Genomic DNA, 19824 nt, shown 5'->3' with positions numbered 1-19824 from the left:
TAGAAGCGTTAGCAGCAACAATGGATCTTTCTCTTTCTCTCTCTTGCGAGAAAATACTTGGGAGATATCCTCCAAAAGACAACGCCCAACGACAACTGAAACAGGTTTGGTTCTGATGCTTGCTCAAAAAATAACTAAAACAAAAAAGGAATGCCTCGAACATTGTGACCTTTGCATTTCCTGTGGTAGTCACACTGATTGGAGTTCTTTAGATTGACACCGGCCTCCTCCTATCCCAGGGCTCCATGGCTGACAGACACTCTCAGATGAATGAGGAGAGAGAGAAACGAGGAGGGGAATAACAACAGACGCCTAGTGGCCATCAAGGCATGTATGTTCTATATTGATATAATAATAATAATAATAATAAATGAAATTTATATAGCGCTTAATATGGTACTCTAAGACGCTTCACATATTGCCCTATCAAAACTATGTAAGACAGACTAGGAATAAAAGAAAAACAGGGGTTAAAGGATATAGTGAATCATTTAGGCCATGCCAAATAACCACTAGGGAATAACAGTGAATATATGTCCAGGCCATGCAGTGGCAGGTAAGGGCTGACTGTTGAGTGTCTCACTCAGGCCCGCCTACAGGCATGTTCCAGGCATGAGGACGTCCTGTACCGTGCCTGTGTATATATGTCATGTGTCTCCTCCGCATAGCAACCCGCTGGTTGGGTTGCTCTGTGTTGACAGACAGGTACACACACATGGACACCCATACACACCAGCTAATTCCTGCTGTCAGGTGAAATTAGACCCGATCGGACAACCTCGAAGACGACCTTAATCAAGGAAGTGTTTTCTTTGTATGACGCACATCCCAACAGCTTAGGGCCCACAGGTCAAGTGAAACTCACCACACCTTCAACACCCGCTGGCGTCCTGACCTGGGACAAAGGCCTCGGCCTGGGCTGTGTGTGTGTACATTGACAACAAATAAAAGCCGAAACTTCGAGTCACTTAATCGGCATGCGAGGCAATCAAATGAGTCACGGCAACGCCAACTCCCACTTCCCCTGTGTGTGTGTGTGTGTGTGTGTGTGTGTGTGTGTGTGTGTGTGTGTGTGTGTGATGACTAAGCACATAGCGAGCAGTCTGAGTTTTTGACCTCCCGTGTCAAAAAACAAGTGTGACATTTACAGCCGACTGAGGTTACGACGCTGGGAAGATAAACACTCAGACGTATGGCCGCAAGCAGTGTGAAGGAGACCAACAGAGACACAACGGGCCACACAGACGTCATGCAAAGCAGAACACATACAACATGATCATAACAGAAGTCGAGTAGAGGTAAACTATAGGAAATATATCAAATTTATATTATTTAAACATATCCTTTATACAAATAATATTTCGGTTTAATATTCTCTCTACTATATATTTATTTTTAATATATATACACTGTCTTTAAAAGTCCTGTCGTTGGGAGTATAGTTTCTGAAGCAATAAATAAGCAGAGCTCATGAGCAAGGCCGCCTTAATGCACGGGCTTGCCTGGGCTGAAGCCCCAGGGCCTACGCCGATCGGGGGGCCTATCATGAGCTGCAGTAAAAAAAATAATCTTTTATTTTTTATTTTTTATACTGGCCCATGATAGGCCCCCCGATCGGCGAAGCCCCAAGACAATGTGATTTTTTGTTTGGGGCTTACAAAGATCAGAGGCCTATCATCAGCCAAGAAAAAAGAGGGCCAGTGGCCCCTTGACACCACAGCCACAGTCGTCTCCCCCCCCCCCCCTCCGTCAGGATTTCTCGTCCAACCCCCCCCCCCCCCCCCCCCACCCCTCCCGTCAACAACGGCAAAATGTTGGAAAAAAGTTACACATCTTTATTGTAAGATCCCCTCTCAGGGGGCCTACGAAACCTCTCAGCCCCAGGGCCCAATGGCAGGTTAAGGCAGGCCTGCTCATGAGCTCAGGGGAGATAGTGAAGACCTTCATGACCTAATGCGGACTAGTGTGACATGCGGACCGCCTAAACCCCCACCAGCCCACAATCAGTCGGGTGACCAGCTGACTGGGAGATGCCTCTGATGGCTTCATGTTTGCATGAGTGTGCAGTGTGCTCTTTCACCATCGCCAATCAACGAATACCAATCACACACACACACACACACACACACACACACACACACACACACACACACACACACACACACACACACACACACACACACACACACACACACACACACACACACACACACACACACACACGCATGAAGCAACGACCATGTGCAACAATCCAACAACCTTGGACTGTCAATATTAAACATTCATGGCCACAGAGTATTTAATTCTGTCATCAGTTCATCAAACATGGTTTGCTGTTCCAGTTGTCATACAGTTAGCTTACAAAAGTCATGTCAACAGCGTCGATGGGAGTTTTTTTGTATATTTGACTATGGATTAAATGGCGTGAATGATACTCATCCACTTAAACTTCAAATGGCCTGGGTACAACTCAACCCCAGAGTTACACCAAGTGCAACACATTGTTGTTATGTTTGTAGTTTATCTTTTGTTCCATTCTGAAGCTTTGAGCCTTTGTCCGGCCTCGATTTTTAGTTCTTGTCCTCCAGTGTGTCACAATGTGTTTTGGAAACAAAATCCCAGTCTCCATTATCTGTGTTGTTAACTCCTACATAACCTACACCAATAACACAACTCCATGTTCTTCTTGACTGTTCCAGCCTCCAGCTATGTTCTGTATATGTCACAATATGCCAGGAAGAGGTGTACCCGTCTGCTGTCAGCTGCTAGCGGTCTTGTTCTTCACTTGGGGGTTCGCAGAAAACCCACATTGTGCAAGAAGTGGGCTTCGAGGAAACGGGGTAGAACAGGGAGTTGGCTGACTGCTGGGATCTCCCACAAACAAAGGGGTTGGGGGGGGATTATCAGGCTAAAGAGGGGGTGCACGGTTACATTTGCAGAACACAGATCTACACTAATCTAGAAGAGTCTTTGTGTGCTTTAGTCTGTGGGACTGGAATCGGCAGCATGGATAAAGTGAGGACTGCTAGCAGGGATGGCAGTAACATCTGTTTTTAAACAAAGCCCTCCTGCCCTGCTCGTCTCCTGTGGTGTGCTGATTTGCTGTAAACTTAATGCGTGTGTCTCTTATTTATGAATATGAAATGAAGGAGTAAAGAAATTAACAAAAAGCCAAAGACATCGAAAGGAGTGTGGAGCCTCACCAAGCTTTATTTACATGCGCACCATTTCTTATACAAACTACTTTACAATTAAAAATGGAATACAGAGGAAAAATACCAACGTCGTCAAGTCGAGAAGAAGCAAGGTTACTGGGGGGGGGGGGGGGGGGGGAGCAGGGTTTAACAGGGTGTAAAGGGGCATTGGTGTAGGCCGGGGATATAGAGAAAATAGCGAACACGTGTTCAACAGGGAGATTAAAAGGAGAAGAGGCCTGTCTATGTGTTCACACGGCGCTCAGACTGCAAAGAGAAGTTTAAAGGGGTAGTGTGTAGAATTGAGTGGCATTGAGTGGAACTGACTTGGAAGAAATGTAAAATAATTGAATTATATATAATCTAATATGACCTTAGAATGAACTCCTTATATCTACATAGGTCGCCCAGAACAGACAAAAAGCAACGCGTTCAAACACCAATGCGGAACAGTAAACAATCATAATCGCTAGCTTACTCCCTAGCTATGACCTGTTGTAGAAGATTACATTATTTTAAAGAACCTGGCACCTGGCACCTTTCAGATCAGTACTGGCCACCATAGCTTCTCCTACCTCGCTGGAAGGCGGGGGCGGGGGGATACTCAGTTGGTTGATCTGCAAACTCACCACTAGGTACCACCAAATCCTACACACTGGCACTGCTCCTTTAAGGCCGTCCCAGTGCTATGGGAATGTTCACACCCCACGCCGTACATATCATGAATCGGGTTAGCACCAACTTTTAGCCCGGGAGTTTGCTAGCTAGTTTGGTTTTTGGGGAGAGCGTTTTCCAACATGTCTTTCAGGAGGAAACGTTTCTTTGAAAACCTTACGTCAAAATGACATGTATGAAGTGAGATTGGTGTTTCACTGTTGCATTATGAACTTGGGGCCCCGTCTTGTTTAACAGTGTGAAAGCACCTTTCAGCTGCCAGTTCCCTCCAATAAAGTTTAATGTGTTTTCAAGAGGGCGTCAGAAGTCTTCAGAATGGCTATACATTATACACGTTGTGCACAAAATAATCAGGAACACTTTCCTACAAAGTATCCCTATTTGTCTCCGAGGCCCCAATAAGACAAGATGATATAAATAGGTAAAAAAAATAAATAAAAGAACAGAGGGACTTCACCTGGGTCAGTCGTCTTCACGTAAATAATTTTTTTTAAAGAGGTGTTCCTGGTACTTTAGCCAATCCATGCACCGGGAAAAGGGGATAGCTCTTAAGGAGTTCGGGATTATCCTCTCCAACAGAAAATGTAAAATCAGCTCATTCACATGGCCTCCCTCCCATCATGCTGAACACCATGATGTGGAGCTGGAGAAAATGTCTGTGAATGTGAACATTTTCCACAATGTCTTGTTTTTAAACGATTTATGATGACTTTATGCTCTGTAAGGTGACCTTGGGTGCCTTGAAAGGCGCCTCTAAATTAAATGTATTATTATTATTATTATTATTATATTGAATAGGCTCCCACCTGTGCGTGTTTGCACCAAGCGGTTATTCACACCCCAGAATACAGTCGGTGGAGAGGAGGAACCCACACAGTTGTGAAAGTGGTACAGCAAGCCCCCGTTCAATGTAGTTTTACTTTTTCAGTTGTTTTTTATACAAAAGCGCTTGGGGGTTGAATGTAACCTTTATCAACAAACTAGACACACAATACGGGGGTGTCTTGTGTGTTGAAAAAACCACACCAGACACACAAAGTGGGTGTTTCTAGTGTGTTGAATGAGAGACAGGTCTTTTCAACTGTCTACTGCAGTGGATTGGGCTTCGGTGAAGACAGAACCGTCGGGGCAGGGCACAGGTAGTTCATGCACTGCACCTTGGGTAGAGTTTCACAGCAGGTCATTCTAGCTAACCACGCACGCGTCTGGCCCCCGCCCCCTCTGGGCCTGGGCGTGACACACACCACACATAAAGAAACTCATACACACCACCATCAAAAAAATTGGGCAACGTCCCCGAACAGAGAAGAGGTACCGGGGCGTCCAGATGCTACAACCATCTACCGTGATGTCAGCCATCTTGGAAAACAAACAAACAAACAAAAACAAACACAATAACAAAACCCCTCTTAAATTGCCGCTGTTCCAACACTGATTGCGCTCGCCTTCCGGGGCGTCCATTATACATCCTGCAAGAGGCTCAAGTACCTCATGAGTACTACATGAGTACTACATGAGGATATATGAGGATATATGAGAAAACGCGTCTGAGTTATAAATGCATTTCACACGATTCATGATGCATAAATACAACATGTATACGGCGAGGTCGGGGGCGGAGGATGTGCTGTACGCAGAAGGAGGGATTACCAAAGTATTTGTTCCCATTTGTGAGATAAGTCAAATGAACTTAAGAAACAAAAGTAACAAGGAAATAGGAACAGAATTGTCCAGAATTTAAACAGACACACACATAACCACTTAATGTTTACTCAGAAAGTGTAGGCGCACCGGACGTGTCCACAAAGTGGGTTGTGTGTGTGTGTGTGTGTGTGTGTGTGTGTGTGTGTGTGTGTGTGTGTGTGTGTGTGTGTGTGTGTGTGTGTGTGTGTGTGTGTGTGTCCTACCATGTGGGAAGTGGACACTAATAAAAAACACTTGTTTGCAGGCTCTGATCCCATGGTTATCTAATCCATTAAATTCCTCCTCCCCAAAAAAGTCCCAATGAATCGTTCACAGGTTACAAATTGAGAACACGAAGCTTCACAGCCCCCCAAGCTGGGACTTTGTGTTACTTTGGTTAACGCCTGCCCCCCCCCCTCCCCCCTCCCCCCTGAGTGATGCTAACAATGCATAACAGGCTCCACAAGCTCTTGATAGGAAATTTAGCTAGAGGTACAAACAAATACCTATCCCTGTGCTTGAATTTCACTCTATGCATGTGTCAAGATGGAGAAAGTGAATGCAAGCATGTGTGTGTGTGCGTGTGTGTGTGGGTTTCTCTCTTGATTTGGCTGCCAGCATGTCCTACTGTTTGTTTCAAGTAATTTGGCAATTTATACAGTTAGCTTATATTGTTTTTGCTCAAGAGACAAAATGGCTTCTAGAGGGAGGATGCTACAACCGATAGCCTCACATCTTATAGGTTCCATCTTGCCATGCTACACTTGTGGCTGCAGCCTTGAATCCGTAGGTCATGGGGGGAAAGAGGTGCTTTCTCCCAGGGCAGGATTAAACACTGTTTTATAGAGCACCCGTCATGGTGTGGAAATGTTCACAACCGTAGGACCCAGGTATTGATTTTGGCTACATATGTTTGCTGTGCTAAAATTTAACTGGACGGAACCCATCCACCATAGCTTCAGGAGAGCAGACTGTACTTCCACTCCTCTCGACCCAGAAATCCCCCACTGCCCGCGCAAAGTCGAGCACCTTGCCATACACCTTGCTGTACAAATGTGGCAGATTTTCCCTCCTTTTTTTTGTCTTCGGTTACACAAACACAAAAACTGAATGCAATTCTACATATTCAAATTTTTTCTTTATATTCTACAAGTCAATTTAGTTTGTGAGTTATCAGGCAAACAACAGAACCCAGGGACTAGTATAATCTAACTACTTCATAAGAGCTATGAACCTCTGCTCATTGGGGTAAAGGGCTTTGTCTGTGTGTCCGGTTGGCATGATTGGTCATTCTATACATTATCACCATATCACCGTATGCATGTTTTTTTTTTTACATATGTATGATGCAAGAAACAATCATGACAGAAATTTCGTAAAAGAAAAAGAGGGAGGATTTTCAAGGTAGCACAAAATCAAAGTAAAACCACTAGATTAGATTGACATCACATCGCTTTTGAGTCATTTTTTCCTTCTTCCACTTCACTTCTTGTCTTTGCGTCCAGGACCTTCAGATGAAGATCACTTGTCCATCATTGAACGTCGTTTGACCGGGTGTCCATACAAAGGAAAAGGAACAAAAGAAAAACAATTGCATAACTCTGAGGCCAGTTCGTCATACTGGGATTTGCATGGTGGTTATTGGGGCTGATGGTTGTCCTCCATAGTCCTGTTGGTGGTCTGACTGAGGCTGAAGCTCTTCACCAGGAGTCTTTTGTAAACAGAGGGTTTGGACTCTAGGCTGTGCTCACGGCAGGTTTGGCAAAACAAGGACGGGTTGAGTGATTGATCTTTCGTCTGGGAGCACAGTCGGGACCTGAAGAGCTTATGAATATCGGATTGTCGTCGTTAACGACAAGACAAGTTCATTTTCCGTGGTATTCAAGTTACAAATGAATAGCAATCCACTAGTCCTGTCAGCCACAATGTTAAATTAAAGGAAACATGGATGAATTTCTTCAAGGTTTACAGTAAGTCCTCTCCCCCCTCCCTTATAAGTGCCCGGTCCTCCGCCAGCTCTCACACCCCTATCCAGGAAGGGGGTCGGGTGGCATGGGCTCAGCCCGGCACCCAGCTCTGGGAGTTCTGCTTGGTGCTGGTGGTGAAGCCCCCCCCTCCGTTCATGTTGACCAGGGAGTCAAAGTTGAAGTCCAGGCCGTCCGTGTCCATCAGATCGTTCCTGATGATGGAGTCCACGTCGCACTCCAAGCTGCCGTTGAACATGTCCAGGTCCAGGTCCGAGGGGAAGCGGTCCTGGCAGGTCCCTCCGCCGCCGCCGCTCACCGTGCCGTTGAGGAAGATGGAGGAGTCGATCTGCATGGTGGCCGAGCCGTTACCGCCCAGCGGCGAAAAGAGCAGGTTCTGCTGCTTGGCGTTGGTGAGGGCGTTGACCTCGTTGGCCAGGCTGTTGACGCTGCGCAGCGCGCTCTGACCGCCGCCGCCGCTGCTCGGCAGCAGCAGCCCCGCCTGGCCTGCCGGGGCCACGCCCCCCAGCCCGAAGGTCATCATGGGGTCGCTGCGCAGCAGGAGGCTTCGCCGGGAGGCCTGGGACAGGACGGCGGCGGCGCCGGCCTGGGACATGAGCGGGTCCGACTGGGTCATCATGACGTCGCTGTGGCTGTGGCCCTCCGAGTTGAGCAGCTCCTGCAGCGTCTGGCTGCCGAAGCGCGAGATGCTGGAGAAGGAGGTCTGCTTGTTCTCCTGGATGGTCTGCATGGGGGAGGCGCGCAGCGAGGCCCCCGCCGCGTGGGGCCCGAAGATGGAGTTGCCGTAGCCGTTGGTGCCGCCGCCGACGGCCGCCGGGATGGCCACGGCGGGGGAGGAGGCGGCGGGGGACGGAGGGCTCAACGCGCTGGGTTGGGACACGACGCCGAACCCCGGGGAGGCCTTGGCCCCAGTCGGCGGCGGGACGTCCGGCGCGAGGTCGTCCAGCAGCTCGTCCATCAGGTCGTCCCCCAGCCCGCCGTCGTTCAGGTTCATGGTCTCCGCCAGCACGGCCAGCCGGGGCAGCTCCGCCGGCGGCGGGGCACCCCCGGGGGCGTGGCCGGGCGACAGGGCCCCGCCCGGGCCGGAGTAGAGCATGGGCGACAGCGAGGGCTCCTCGTCGGGCCCCTCGTCCAGCTCGGGGTTGGCCAGGATGGGCGACAGCCGGCCGCTCAGCGTGCTGGCGTTGGAGTTGGTCCGCGAGCGGAAGTCGGTCCAGGCGTCCAGCTCCTCGCTGCTCCGGGACACGGGGCTGCCGGGCCACCTGGACAGACCCGAGGGGCTGTCGCCGCCCCCCTCGCCCCCCGCCGCCGCCGCCTGCAGCGCCGCCTTCTTCTTGGCGGCGCGGCCGCGGGCCGTCTTGTGGTACTTGTTGCTGTTGTCCATGGAGACAGCGCGGCGGCGCGGCGCCTTGCCCCCCTTGCCGCCCTCGGGGTTGATCATCCACCAGGAGCTCTTCCCCGTGCCCTCGTTCTGCACGCGGATGAAGCGGCTGTGCAGGGACAGGTTGTGGCGGATGGAGTTCTGTCAGGAGAGAGAGAGGGAGAGAGAGAGAGAGGAGGCCGGTCAGTCACAGCGGAACGAGGGGAACACATCACGCTTTTATCCAAAGCCACTTTCAGCCATTCAGTCACACATCCATTTGGGCGATCATAGGAGGGGATTCCCCAGCTCGCCTGAGAAGCAACACCTGGAGGTTCTTTCCTGTGTGACTGGCGTCCATCTCATTCAAGTGCATAAAGACATTGCAGTGTTTGCCCCTGGAACTGTCTTAGTCAATGTGGTGTTTTGGGGGTATTTTGCCCCGGGCAAGACTCCCTCCTTCCGAGGGGGGGGGGGATCCCCCATTCCCCCCCTTGCCGTTCCAATTCGGAAGACACAGAGGTGAACTATCCTCCGCACCACCTTCAATTTCATTCAAGAAGCTTTATGGCATTACCAATGCATTGTTTATCTATATTTTTTGTACCTGATGGAATTATGTTTTCTTGTCCTACGAGAGTATTGTACTTTGTTAATGAAAAAAATATATACAAAAAACATTATATATATTTTCTTTTTTAATACATTGGTAGTCAAGGCGGGGCCCTAGTGTTTTTAAGGCGGCCGCCTTATCCATACAGTTCTGGGGGTAACACTGCATCGCTCTAATGCGGTGCGTGGAAATTGTCTTGATGCTGTTCTAAGTTGTGTTCAATTCAGTAAAGGATTTTTTTTGCCTGAGGAGGGATATGGTGATGTGGTGGTGGGAGTGGGGGTGTGTGTGATTTAAAACAAAAATAATGCAAAGGACTGCAGAACGAGTTGATTTTAGAGTCTCCATTGTTAATGGACCATTGTGACATTGATTTGGCCTTTTGGTCATGGGATGTGTTTCCCCTTGACATTGTGTACAGTAGTGGGGGATAATACAGAATAAGGAGGGATGACCTGCAGTTGACCGCACATGCTGTCCACTTTGTATTTCCCACGTTTCATTTTCCTGGACCGTTATCTTGGGAGCGTGACACAAACATGGACCTTCTTAGAATAGTATTTTCTCTGAACCACCCCCCATATTCAGTCATTCACGCTCCCATACAAACACACAGCCTTTTTCCAAAAGCAATTTGTAGAAAGAAAAAGAGCATTCACATATTTGCTAGCGTGCTTCATTCACGCAGACCGACACAGAGGCCTTCTCAGGACAGTACAATAGTGGGCCTCATCCCCAGCGGACCACACGCCCATACAGGCTCCAGCAGAGGGCAGAGAGACACAACCACAGCAAGGCGTACACTTACAAACACGCATTTACCCGAGACAACCCCTGTGCTACTGCGGTGCGTGACAGTTACTCCCTACGTGATATAATGCCATCTTTGAGTCCCCCCCCCCCTCCTACCCCCGTTTCCCTTTAACATATTGTCAAGTGTCTCTCTCTTAAGCAACGGCCCTGGGGGTTTATGTTGTTCAACAAACACGCCGGCCCCATGGGGAGTCTGAGGCGATAATACATCCTCCCGCATAAACTATCACAGCCCTGCGACACACACTCCTTCCTTCCTTCCTTCCTGACTTTCTCTCTACCTCCTTATGATTCCTTCCTCCCTTTCTCGGCTCCTTGCTTCCTTCCTTCAACTTCCATCCTCCTTTGTGAACGCCCCAGTGCCACAGTGGTTATAATGATTTGAGTGTAAACAGTGTGTCCTTGCTAAGCGGCATGGTTTGTTCGGTCATTGCTGTGTTTCCTGGCCTGTACAGGAGTTATTGCGTTGGATCGTCAGCTACTTTGTTCTGGTTGGGAGCGGTCCAATCAGAGGCCTGCAGCCATGTGTCAGAGTGCTCTGGGATGCAGTAGGCGTCGGCCCTCTGTCTGGAGGCCACACTGAAGCTATGACCTTGTTTGTGTGTGTTTACTTGTGCATTTCCAAGTGGTACACCGCTGTAGACCAGACTTCTGGCACACGGCGGGGACTACTGGCACGCGCTGCGTTGCCTTAGCTGCACGGGATTGTGGAGGGGCTTCAAAAACGCAAACAAATGCGTATGACTGCATATTTTTGTGTAAGAGCTTGTGTGCATGCATGGGAGTGTATGTGTGTGTGTGTTAAAATGAGGTAAGCTGAGAAAGGATACCACTGAGACCCCTGTTTACCGCCGCCGGCATCTCTGGAGGACTGATGTAATACGCACACACACGCAAACACAGTGACTAAATGTTTCCAGCAGCTGGGAGGACGATGTAAATAAAGGCAAATTGCCATTTAAGTCGTGGGCCAACACCGGAGCAAATAGAAGACAACAAACCCAAAGGACAGCGAGACAGAAACCAAGACAGCGGGCTGGGGGGAGAGTGAGGCGTGGGCCAACACCGGAGCAAATAGAAGACAACAAACCCAAAGGACAGCGAGACAGAAACCAAGACAGCGGGCTGGGGGGAGAGTGAGGCGTGCGGCACGGAGGGCGTCACCTCACCTTTGGTGCTCTGCAGTTCTTGGTATTTTATCAGTCTTCCCTCCCCTCCTCCCCCTGCACGCTTCTCCCTCTCCCCTCCATCTGTTCCTCATCTGTTCCCAGTGTCTCTCACTCCCCCGTTTCATTGGTTCTGTGACTCGCCCCCAAGTGAGCTCAGCACACAACAAAACCTACCTTCAAACAGAGATACATCCCAGTGTATATATCATTAATGATTAGGTGAGTGCTGCATGCAGCGCTCAACTATTGTTCTTCATAAGTTTTATTCTGTCTTTCTTTCTTTATTATTCTCTACAGACTTTGGGACCTATCTCCTTCCTCAATATTTCACAGAGAGACTCCATTCAAATTTGAAAATGTTCAGAATAGCTTGGAATCACGCGTTTCTTTTCAGATTTTTTTTAATGTTTTATACTTTTTTCCGATATTCTACTTTTAAAATACTATCTTTTTTTAACATGGGAGTCAATGGGAGGACAGTGGAGCCGTCCTCCCATTGACTCCCTGGCCAACTACTTCAATGTTTAAGACGTAACTAAATCAATTTTCAACCGTTTATCTTCGTTCAAACCATTTAACAAATGTACACACTTGTATCTTCAATAATATCTAAACGGAATTTCGATATCATTTCAACTTTCTTCAGAATCACAGTTTTAGTTTCATACCGGCTTCGTTTTCAGCTATTTTCATTGAAGACGTCTGCCCATTCTGACGCTACTACTTCTTAAAAACTCAATCATTTTCTCAACCATTTACCTTCGTTCAAACCATTTAACAAATCTACACACTTATATCTTCAATCATATCTAAACTAAAAATATATAATTTAAACTTTATTCAGAATCACAGTTTTAGTTTCATCCCACTCCGTTTTGAGTACACCATCCGGGTCCTTTCAGTACTTATTTTCGCCCGATCTGAATCTGAACGCCCTACGTACTCAAACTTAGGCTAGTAAGTACGGATAGTATGGATATTGGAACACGGCAGGCAATACATTTTACCTTTCAGATTCTTCGATTCAATTCATTTTACCTTTCTGCATTTTTAGCAATGCTTTGCGCTTTTCATTCAGCTGTCACTTTATTTGTTTCCAACCATTTACATTCCATTTAGACTTTTGAACTTGTGTTCAAATCCCTTCACTTGATTTAAGCCATTTAACGTTTCTTTATGTCTTAATCTATGTGGCTTTATAAAAAAAAAATTCAACCTCACTTTGTACTGCAGCACTCACCGCATTTTCTGCAGGAAATGCCTTTTCTGTTTATTAGATATAATCATTATTTCTAACATATATTATTAAATAATGATAGTATTTAATAGATATGGTAGCAGGAACGTGGGTGTGAGGTTTAAACTTCACATGCCACCACGTCGAATAACAACCACACATACAAAGAGGTCATTTATTTAGGTTTATTTACATCCAGGGGAAAGGTCAGCTACCTCATCCAAAGCCCAATCCTTAATCAGTCCGAACCAATGGTTGTCTAGTGTGGAGACTGTGGGTGGGTGTGATGACATGGCAGTGTTGTGTTGGCACCGCACAGGGTGTTGGACCTTATATGTTAGTGCCAGGGGGCTGTGTTTACTACTCCAGTTACTCGCCAGTTGTTGTTTTTCCTCCATTGATAAAAATAAAATGCTCTATGGAACTGCAGCTCAGATTCAGGACTTCTACACTCTAGCCAGCCTGCATTTCTCTCTCTCTTCCTCGGTCTCATTGCATCTTATCTTAATCTAACCTGAATCTTGTCACATACTACGTACATCTTTAAGAACAGAGTACTACCGATGCCAAGTTACCTTGCTCACACAGGCAAGCACATCAGCTGTGTGTGTGTGTGTGTGTGTGTGTGTGTGTGTGTGTGTGTGTGTGTGTGTGTGTGTGTGTGTGTGTGTGTGTGTGTGTGTGTGTGTGTGTGTGTGTGTGTGTGTGTGTGTGTGTGTGTGTTTTAGCTTATGCGTGTGCCCGCGATGGTTTGTGTGCGTGTGCGTTCGGACCAGCTGCAGTCAGAGCTCAGGAACACAGAACTTTTTGTCCGTCAGCAACATGTGGGAACAATTATTCACTGTCTCTCTCTCCCTCCCCCCCTCTCTGTCCCTCTCTCTCCTTCTCCTTTTTTTGCCTCGGTGCTCTGAGGGTGTGTAGTCAGAGAGACATGTGTTTGTGTTTTATGTCCTTTATTAGTAGGCGGAGCAGTTCTACATTTCACCACAAACAGTTTGCTGGTCTACCCAGTGAGAGACGTTTTTATCAGTTCACCGATACACTGTGGAGGAGACACAGTGAGAGAGATACACATCAGGGTGTGTTGCCAAACGGTTGCCATGAACTTGAACCAATACCCGAACACCCTGTGTGAGTGCTCCGAAATGAGGCCCTCCCATTGGTCTGAATTATTCACACATCTAACAACGCTTTCCACTGGCCCTGTGTTTTTGCCTTGGAGCCAGTAGCTGGATCCAGCCTTTGTGATAGGTGGAGGGAGAATGGGTAACTAAGCAATACAGCAGAGGTGGGCGGGACTTCACATGATTGCTTGTGGATTTCATCACCCAGCGACAGTGCACACCACTTTCAAAGTGTGTGTGTGTGTGTGTGTGTGTGTGTGTGTGTGTGTGTGTGTGTGTGTGTGTGTGTGTGTGTGTGTGTGTGTGTGTGTGTGTGTGTGTGTGTGTGTGTGTGTGTGTGTGTGTGTATATATGATATATGACACAAACACTCACTCTGATGTATGCCAGCATACATCATGAGTATCCTGAAGCCTGGAGGCTGCAGCTTAGGTCAAGGGTCAAAGTGCTTAGAGTTTAAGGTTCTCTCACCTTATTGTTTTAGCTCCGCCTCTAATTCTGCCTTCTGCCTTCTGGTTGGGCCATTTCAGTGAACTGAGCCTCACACTCTAGCCGTCAGAGGTGTGACTGACACCCACTAATACTAAGGTGAGTATAGGTCAGCGTGTGGTCGGCGTGTGTGCGTATATGTGCATTTTTGCGTGTGCAGGCTCTTTTCGACCATACACACACAGCCTTTATCTCCCATTATGTAAACTAGCACCAATCTGAGTCAAATGTCAACAGTGAGACATGTTGGGGCAATCGTTCAGGTTGCATAACACTGTTTAGCCTTACAAAGCAATGCGTGGAATAATGCTTATCTGGCATCTGAGCAACCAAACAATAGCATGAGCTGGGCTTGACCTGGCGAAAGGCAGGCATTCAGTGACCTCTCTGGACAGACAAAGGGCACCAGGGCAGGAAGAGAACCGACAGACGGCCCGACAAAGAAAAGATGGACAGACAGAAACGGGACGACAGGCTGACAGACAGGGACACAAAGGGAGAAAAGAAAACGAAAGAGCACTGTTGGGTCGCATGAAATAACAATCAACCAGAGCCAGAAAATAATGCAAAATAATTTGTTGCCATAACGACCAAGGTCACCCATGAATCCAGGAGTTGACGTTGTCCACACAAACAAAGTGTCAGAGGAAAGACGGAGCAAGAGGGACTGGACAGCAGCTGTCTAGGACATGCATGACGCTGCATATAAATAAACACACAGGTCTGCCTCTGCCAACATAGCGAACACAAACTCACACACACACACACATACACACACACAGTTCCAGCCCAGTTCTGGAGAGCAGACAGAACATTCCATTCCGTTCAGAGAAACGTTCTCTTTCCGGCGTCTCGCTCTCCGCCTCCATCAGTGTGTTTAAGCCATGTGTGTGTGTGTGTGTGTGTGTGTGTGAGAGTTAGACTCTAAGACGCAACGTTTGGCATACTTTTCTCCCTTATTACATTTATGTTCTCTTTCTCCACGTTCCTTTCTTGTAGGTATTAGGAGCTTGATGAAGATAAAAAGGAAAATAAAGCAGCGACACACACACTATGTAACAGCTCACTAACATTTCCAAAATCTATTATTTCTGCCTCTGATACAAATGGCAAACTGAGGGCACTTAAAGTAACTAATAAACTAAAAGTATCTCTCTCTCTCTCTCTCTCTCTCTCTCTCTCTCTCTCTCTCTCTCTCTCTCTCTCTCTCTCTCTCTCTCTCTCTCTCTCTCTCTCTCTCTCTCTCTCTCTCTCTCTCTCTCTCTCTCTCTCTCTCTCTCTCTCTCTCTCTCTCTCTCTCTCTCTCTCTCTCTCTCTCTCTCTCTCTCTCTCTCTCTCTCTCTCTCTCTCTCTCTCTCAGCCTCCTGTTTACTCCAGGCTTCTCCTCCAATAGCAGCGGGTCTGGCCGGGGGAGTTGGCTGACCCATCCCACCCCGGCCAGCCAACCATGAAGCCAGAAATTCTTGGCGTGACGGGTTTGGTCACATTACCGTGGTGACGTGGTTCTTGGTCCATGCTGTTCACCTTGGTTTGGATGGCATGTGGCTAATAGAAGTCACACTCAGGCCTGTCACAATAACACCTCTTGATGGTTGATACGTCGCAGATATAGGGCACAAATAAACAATAATATAAGAATAACAACTTGTGCTGTTATTCAAAGTTGTTAACACTATGACTGGTCTGTGTGCAAATCATGACCCGTGTTCTGTAGTAGATGGAGCATGATGAGGAGTCAGTCTGACTGACCAATGAAGTCTCCCCTTCCCTTCAACCCGCCTCCACGTCACAATCATGTCATCTAATTTTACTATTCGATTTATATCTGAATCCCTACATTCCTTCCAACAGCTCTAGTGTGCGTGCTGACGCAATGGCACGTACTACTACACTTCATCAAGACACGTTGAAGAACACTGCGTCCTAAAGCACAGGCAGGTCGCCTGCCAAGCACAGACAAAAGGTCAGCCAACACCATTAGGGAGAGACACACACGAGGATTTTGGGAACTGGATCAAATAGGTCTACATAAAGTTGATTTCATATGGCGATTCATTCAAAGTGAGTGAGTGAGTGAGTTTGCAGAGAGATTGAGAGTGAGTATGATTATTCTCACACTTGGTTTCTCACTATTGACTGCAAATAAATCATGATTGATACAAGAAATTAACAATCAGACTACTGCGGATTACAGAGAAACTTGAATGACAGAAATCTGTTCAGAATACGCCATGTGATCATTGATAGCGCTTCACGGAAGCGAGTGTTTATTCCCTAATCATGTATCGATCAGTGACTGATATATAAGGATATATATATATATATATCATATATATCATCAGGTGGTGGGGTGTTCAGCGTGGAAAGAAGACCCTGTTGAGTTTGACATATATATATAGATATATAAAGAATGGTTAACCTATCAAATGTGCTGTATCGTCAGCAATATATTGTTGTTTCTCTTTCTTCTTACAAATGTACTTATTGTAAGTCGCTTTGGATAAAAGCGTCTGCTTAACTCTCTGAATGTTAATGCAACTACTGAGCACCATAATAGAATAATAAAAGAAGATGTAATATCTCTGACCACGAGACCGGCCGGACCCAAGGGTTCGGTCGGGTCGGAATGTCCCCTCCATTCCTCGGGCCTTGGCTGGCCCGGGCTGGGCCCGGCTCGGGTTTCGTCAAAGAGTCAGACCTCTAGTGTGCATGTGTGCTTGTGTGTAAGAGAGGGAGCTAAAGAGTGAGGCAGAAAGGAAGAGACCCACATGGGATCATCTCCATGTCAAAACACCAGAGGGGCTGCGGACGACTACACTAGAACATATCTGTACTGGAACATTATGGATGGATCACTGTGACCACCGACAGGGTAGAACAGAGATCCTTTGCACTCATCGGACTAGTGGAAGGCAAGGCATGTTTGGGAGGAACGGAGAGGGAGAGAGGGAGAGGAAGGGCGAGGGACAGAGACAGAGAGAGAGAGAGAGACAGGAGGAGGGGGGGGGGGGGGAGAATAGAGACCACTGGTCTGCGAGGAAATGAGGAAAGAGGAAGAGAAGGCCCACAACCTGGTGATGTTGTGTGTGTCTGTGTGTGAACAGGGCACAAGGCAGGGGGCCGGGTGCACCTCCTCGCTCTGCACGCGGTCTGGGAGAGGGTTCGAAAAAGGATTATCTCTCTGACACACAGGCTTTCTGCAGTGGGCTGTTCCTCTACTGCTCTCCGTTTACTTCAGAGCACCACCGAGACACAGAGTCAAGGTGCTTCGCTTCAGTCAACAACAGCAACGTATGTGACTGTGCGTATCTGCGAGGCTCAACTGTGATCCATGTGATGTCAACATAGTAATCCGCCCATATAGAATATATATATGGTGGATATGGTCTGGTCCCGCCCCTGGGTTACACCGCCTAGGGTAAACCCCCATCCCGGTTGGGTCTGACGTACCTACTTTGTTTAGCAGGGAGGTACCGTCCAATCAAGCAGGCGGAGGGCTAGAACATGATCTCAGCACAGCGGATCATTGCATCACACGGCGTTCTGCAAGGGCCCACCGATCCTGTTCAACCAGGGGGCTTTGAACCTGGGACACTCTGTGGAGGGGTGTGTGTGTCTGTGAGACTTATCCTGTGTGTGTGTGTGTGTGTGTGTGTGTGTGACTTGTGTGCGAGGATGTGTGTGTGACTTGTCGAGTGAGTGAGTGAGGAGTCTTGTGTAAGTGTGTGTGTGACTTGTCGACTGAGTGGGTGAGTCTTGTGTAAGTGTGTGTGTGCAAGTGTGTAAGTATGTGTATGTGTGTGTGTGTAATGTGATGGTTGTTGTATGGACTGAATGTGCTTACGAGCTTTGGATCAGAAAGCGAGATCCCTAACTCGACATCTGTGGGAGGCTACAGGGTCGAGGATCTCTGGCGTTCCTGAGGCTAAAAACAGATGTGTTGCACCATAGCTAGAGGGACGTGCTTCATACCCTCGTGGTGACAGCTTGGGAATCGCTGACGTGGGACTTGACACTTCAAAATCTGGAAGACTAAAGTGGGGATTTAGCCACACTACACTGTCAGGTTCCACACACACACACACACACACACACACACACACACACACACACACACACACACACACACACACACACACACACACACACACACACACACACACACACACACACACACACACACACACACACCTCCCTTGGTATATTTCCGCATGACTTCCTGCAATGAAAGGAAGAGAGAGAAAGAGAGGCAGAGAAACAGAGAGAGAGACAGAGAAACACATAGAGAGAGAAAGAGACAGAGCGAGAGAGACAGAGAAAGAGACAAAGACAAATACAGAGTGAGAGATGAAGACAAAAGGAGAGAGATACAGAGAGAGAGAGAGAGAGAGAGAAAGGGAACCCCTGAATTGACAAGACAACTTCTGTCTTTGTAATACAAGCGTGTGCCATTTCGAATTAAACACCACGACCTCAGCCTCTAGCATGGCTTTGTTTTTCATTGTCCACGTGTGCATTGAGAGCTGAACACAGCCAGCGGGCAGATGAGCAATTGGAGTCCCTGTGGAAATGTGGGTTTGTGGAACAAGCCCGTGTTCTGTGACGATGTAACCCACATCAGCGTGAGATGTATGATTATGGCTGTTTGGGGTTTGCATGAGCGCATCCCTGCACTATAGCTGCCTTGTGGGCCAACTGCAAGTGACTCTGCGCAAATCGGGGCTCCACATGTGACACATACGCACACGTGTGCATGCGCGTGTGCATTCATTGCTTATGAAAGCTTGTTAGTGGGCGCGATTGTTGTTTGTGAAAGTGTGGTTGTGTGTGTGTGTTATAGAAAAGAAGGCGTACAATGAGCTGAAAAAGGGGTGAGAAAGAGACATGGGTTTATTTCTCACCAGCAACTTATTAGACACGCGCTTCACCCACATGCAAAACCAAACAACCAAAACCAACCAGGCCTAAGCCACTTCCTTGTTTAGAGGAGTTTGATACTGTAGCCATGGCGAGGGAATTTCATTATGAAGGGGGGGTGGGGGTCCGGCCATATCGTTACTCGATCCTGTATTTATTTTGGACCCATAGGGTGGTGGGTGTTCGTATACATGCAGTTTGCATTGAGGGTGAGGTGGCGGCTAAGGGTGGGGGAGGGGGCCTCCAGGGCCCTGACTTCACCCAGGACAGAGTGAAGTTCAGTGGGTTTGCGAGGGGCCCTCGTCTCCTTATGCCCGGCCCTCCCCATTGTCTCCGATCTCTCTCAGGCAGCGCTAGGCAACTTAGCCACACACACACACACAGGTATGTAACCATGCATAGCGATAACCCCACACACACACACACACACACACACACACACACACACACACACACACACACACACACACACACACACACACACACACACACACACACACACACACACACACACACACACACACACACACCTCGAGGCGTGTGGAATGTATTTTCACAACATTCA

General features: G+C 47.8%; 1 protein-coding gene across 1 annotated transcript; it reads right to left on the bottom strand.

Annotated features, from left to right (window-relative positions):
- Positions 1-3187: 3187 nt before the first annotated feature.
- On the bottom strand, positions 3188-9062 carry foxo3b (forkhead box O3b; the record flags this gene model as incomplete). The annotated part of the gene is made up of 1 exon (XM_060042457.1): positions 3188-9062. A coding segment is annotated over one exon (1452 nt), but the record flags the coding sequence as incomplete, so codon positions are not given.
- Between the last annotated feature and the right edge of the window lie 10762 nt (positions 9063-19824).

The sequence above is a fragment of the Gadus macrocephalus genome, chromosome 21 (assembly GCF_031168955.1).
Source record: "Gadus macrocephalus chromosome 21, ASM3116895v1".
Classification (NCBI taxonomy): domain Eukaryota; kingdom Metazoa; phylum Chordata; class Actinopteri; order Gadiformes; family Gadidae; genus Gadus; species Gadus macrocephalus.
The sequence above is the reverse complement of the archived record's forward strand: the minus strand, read 5'-3'. Positions and strand labels throughout refer to the sequence as shown.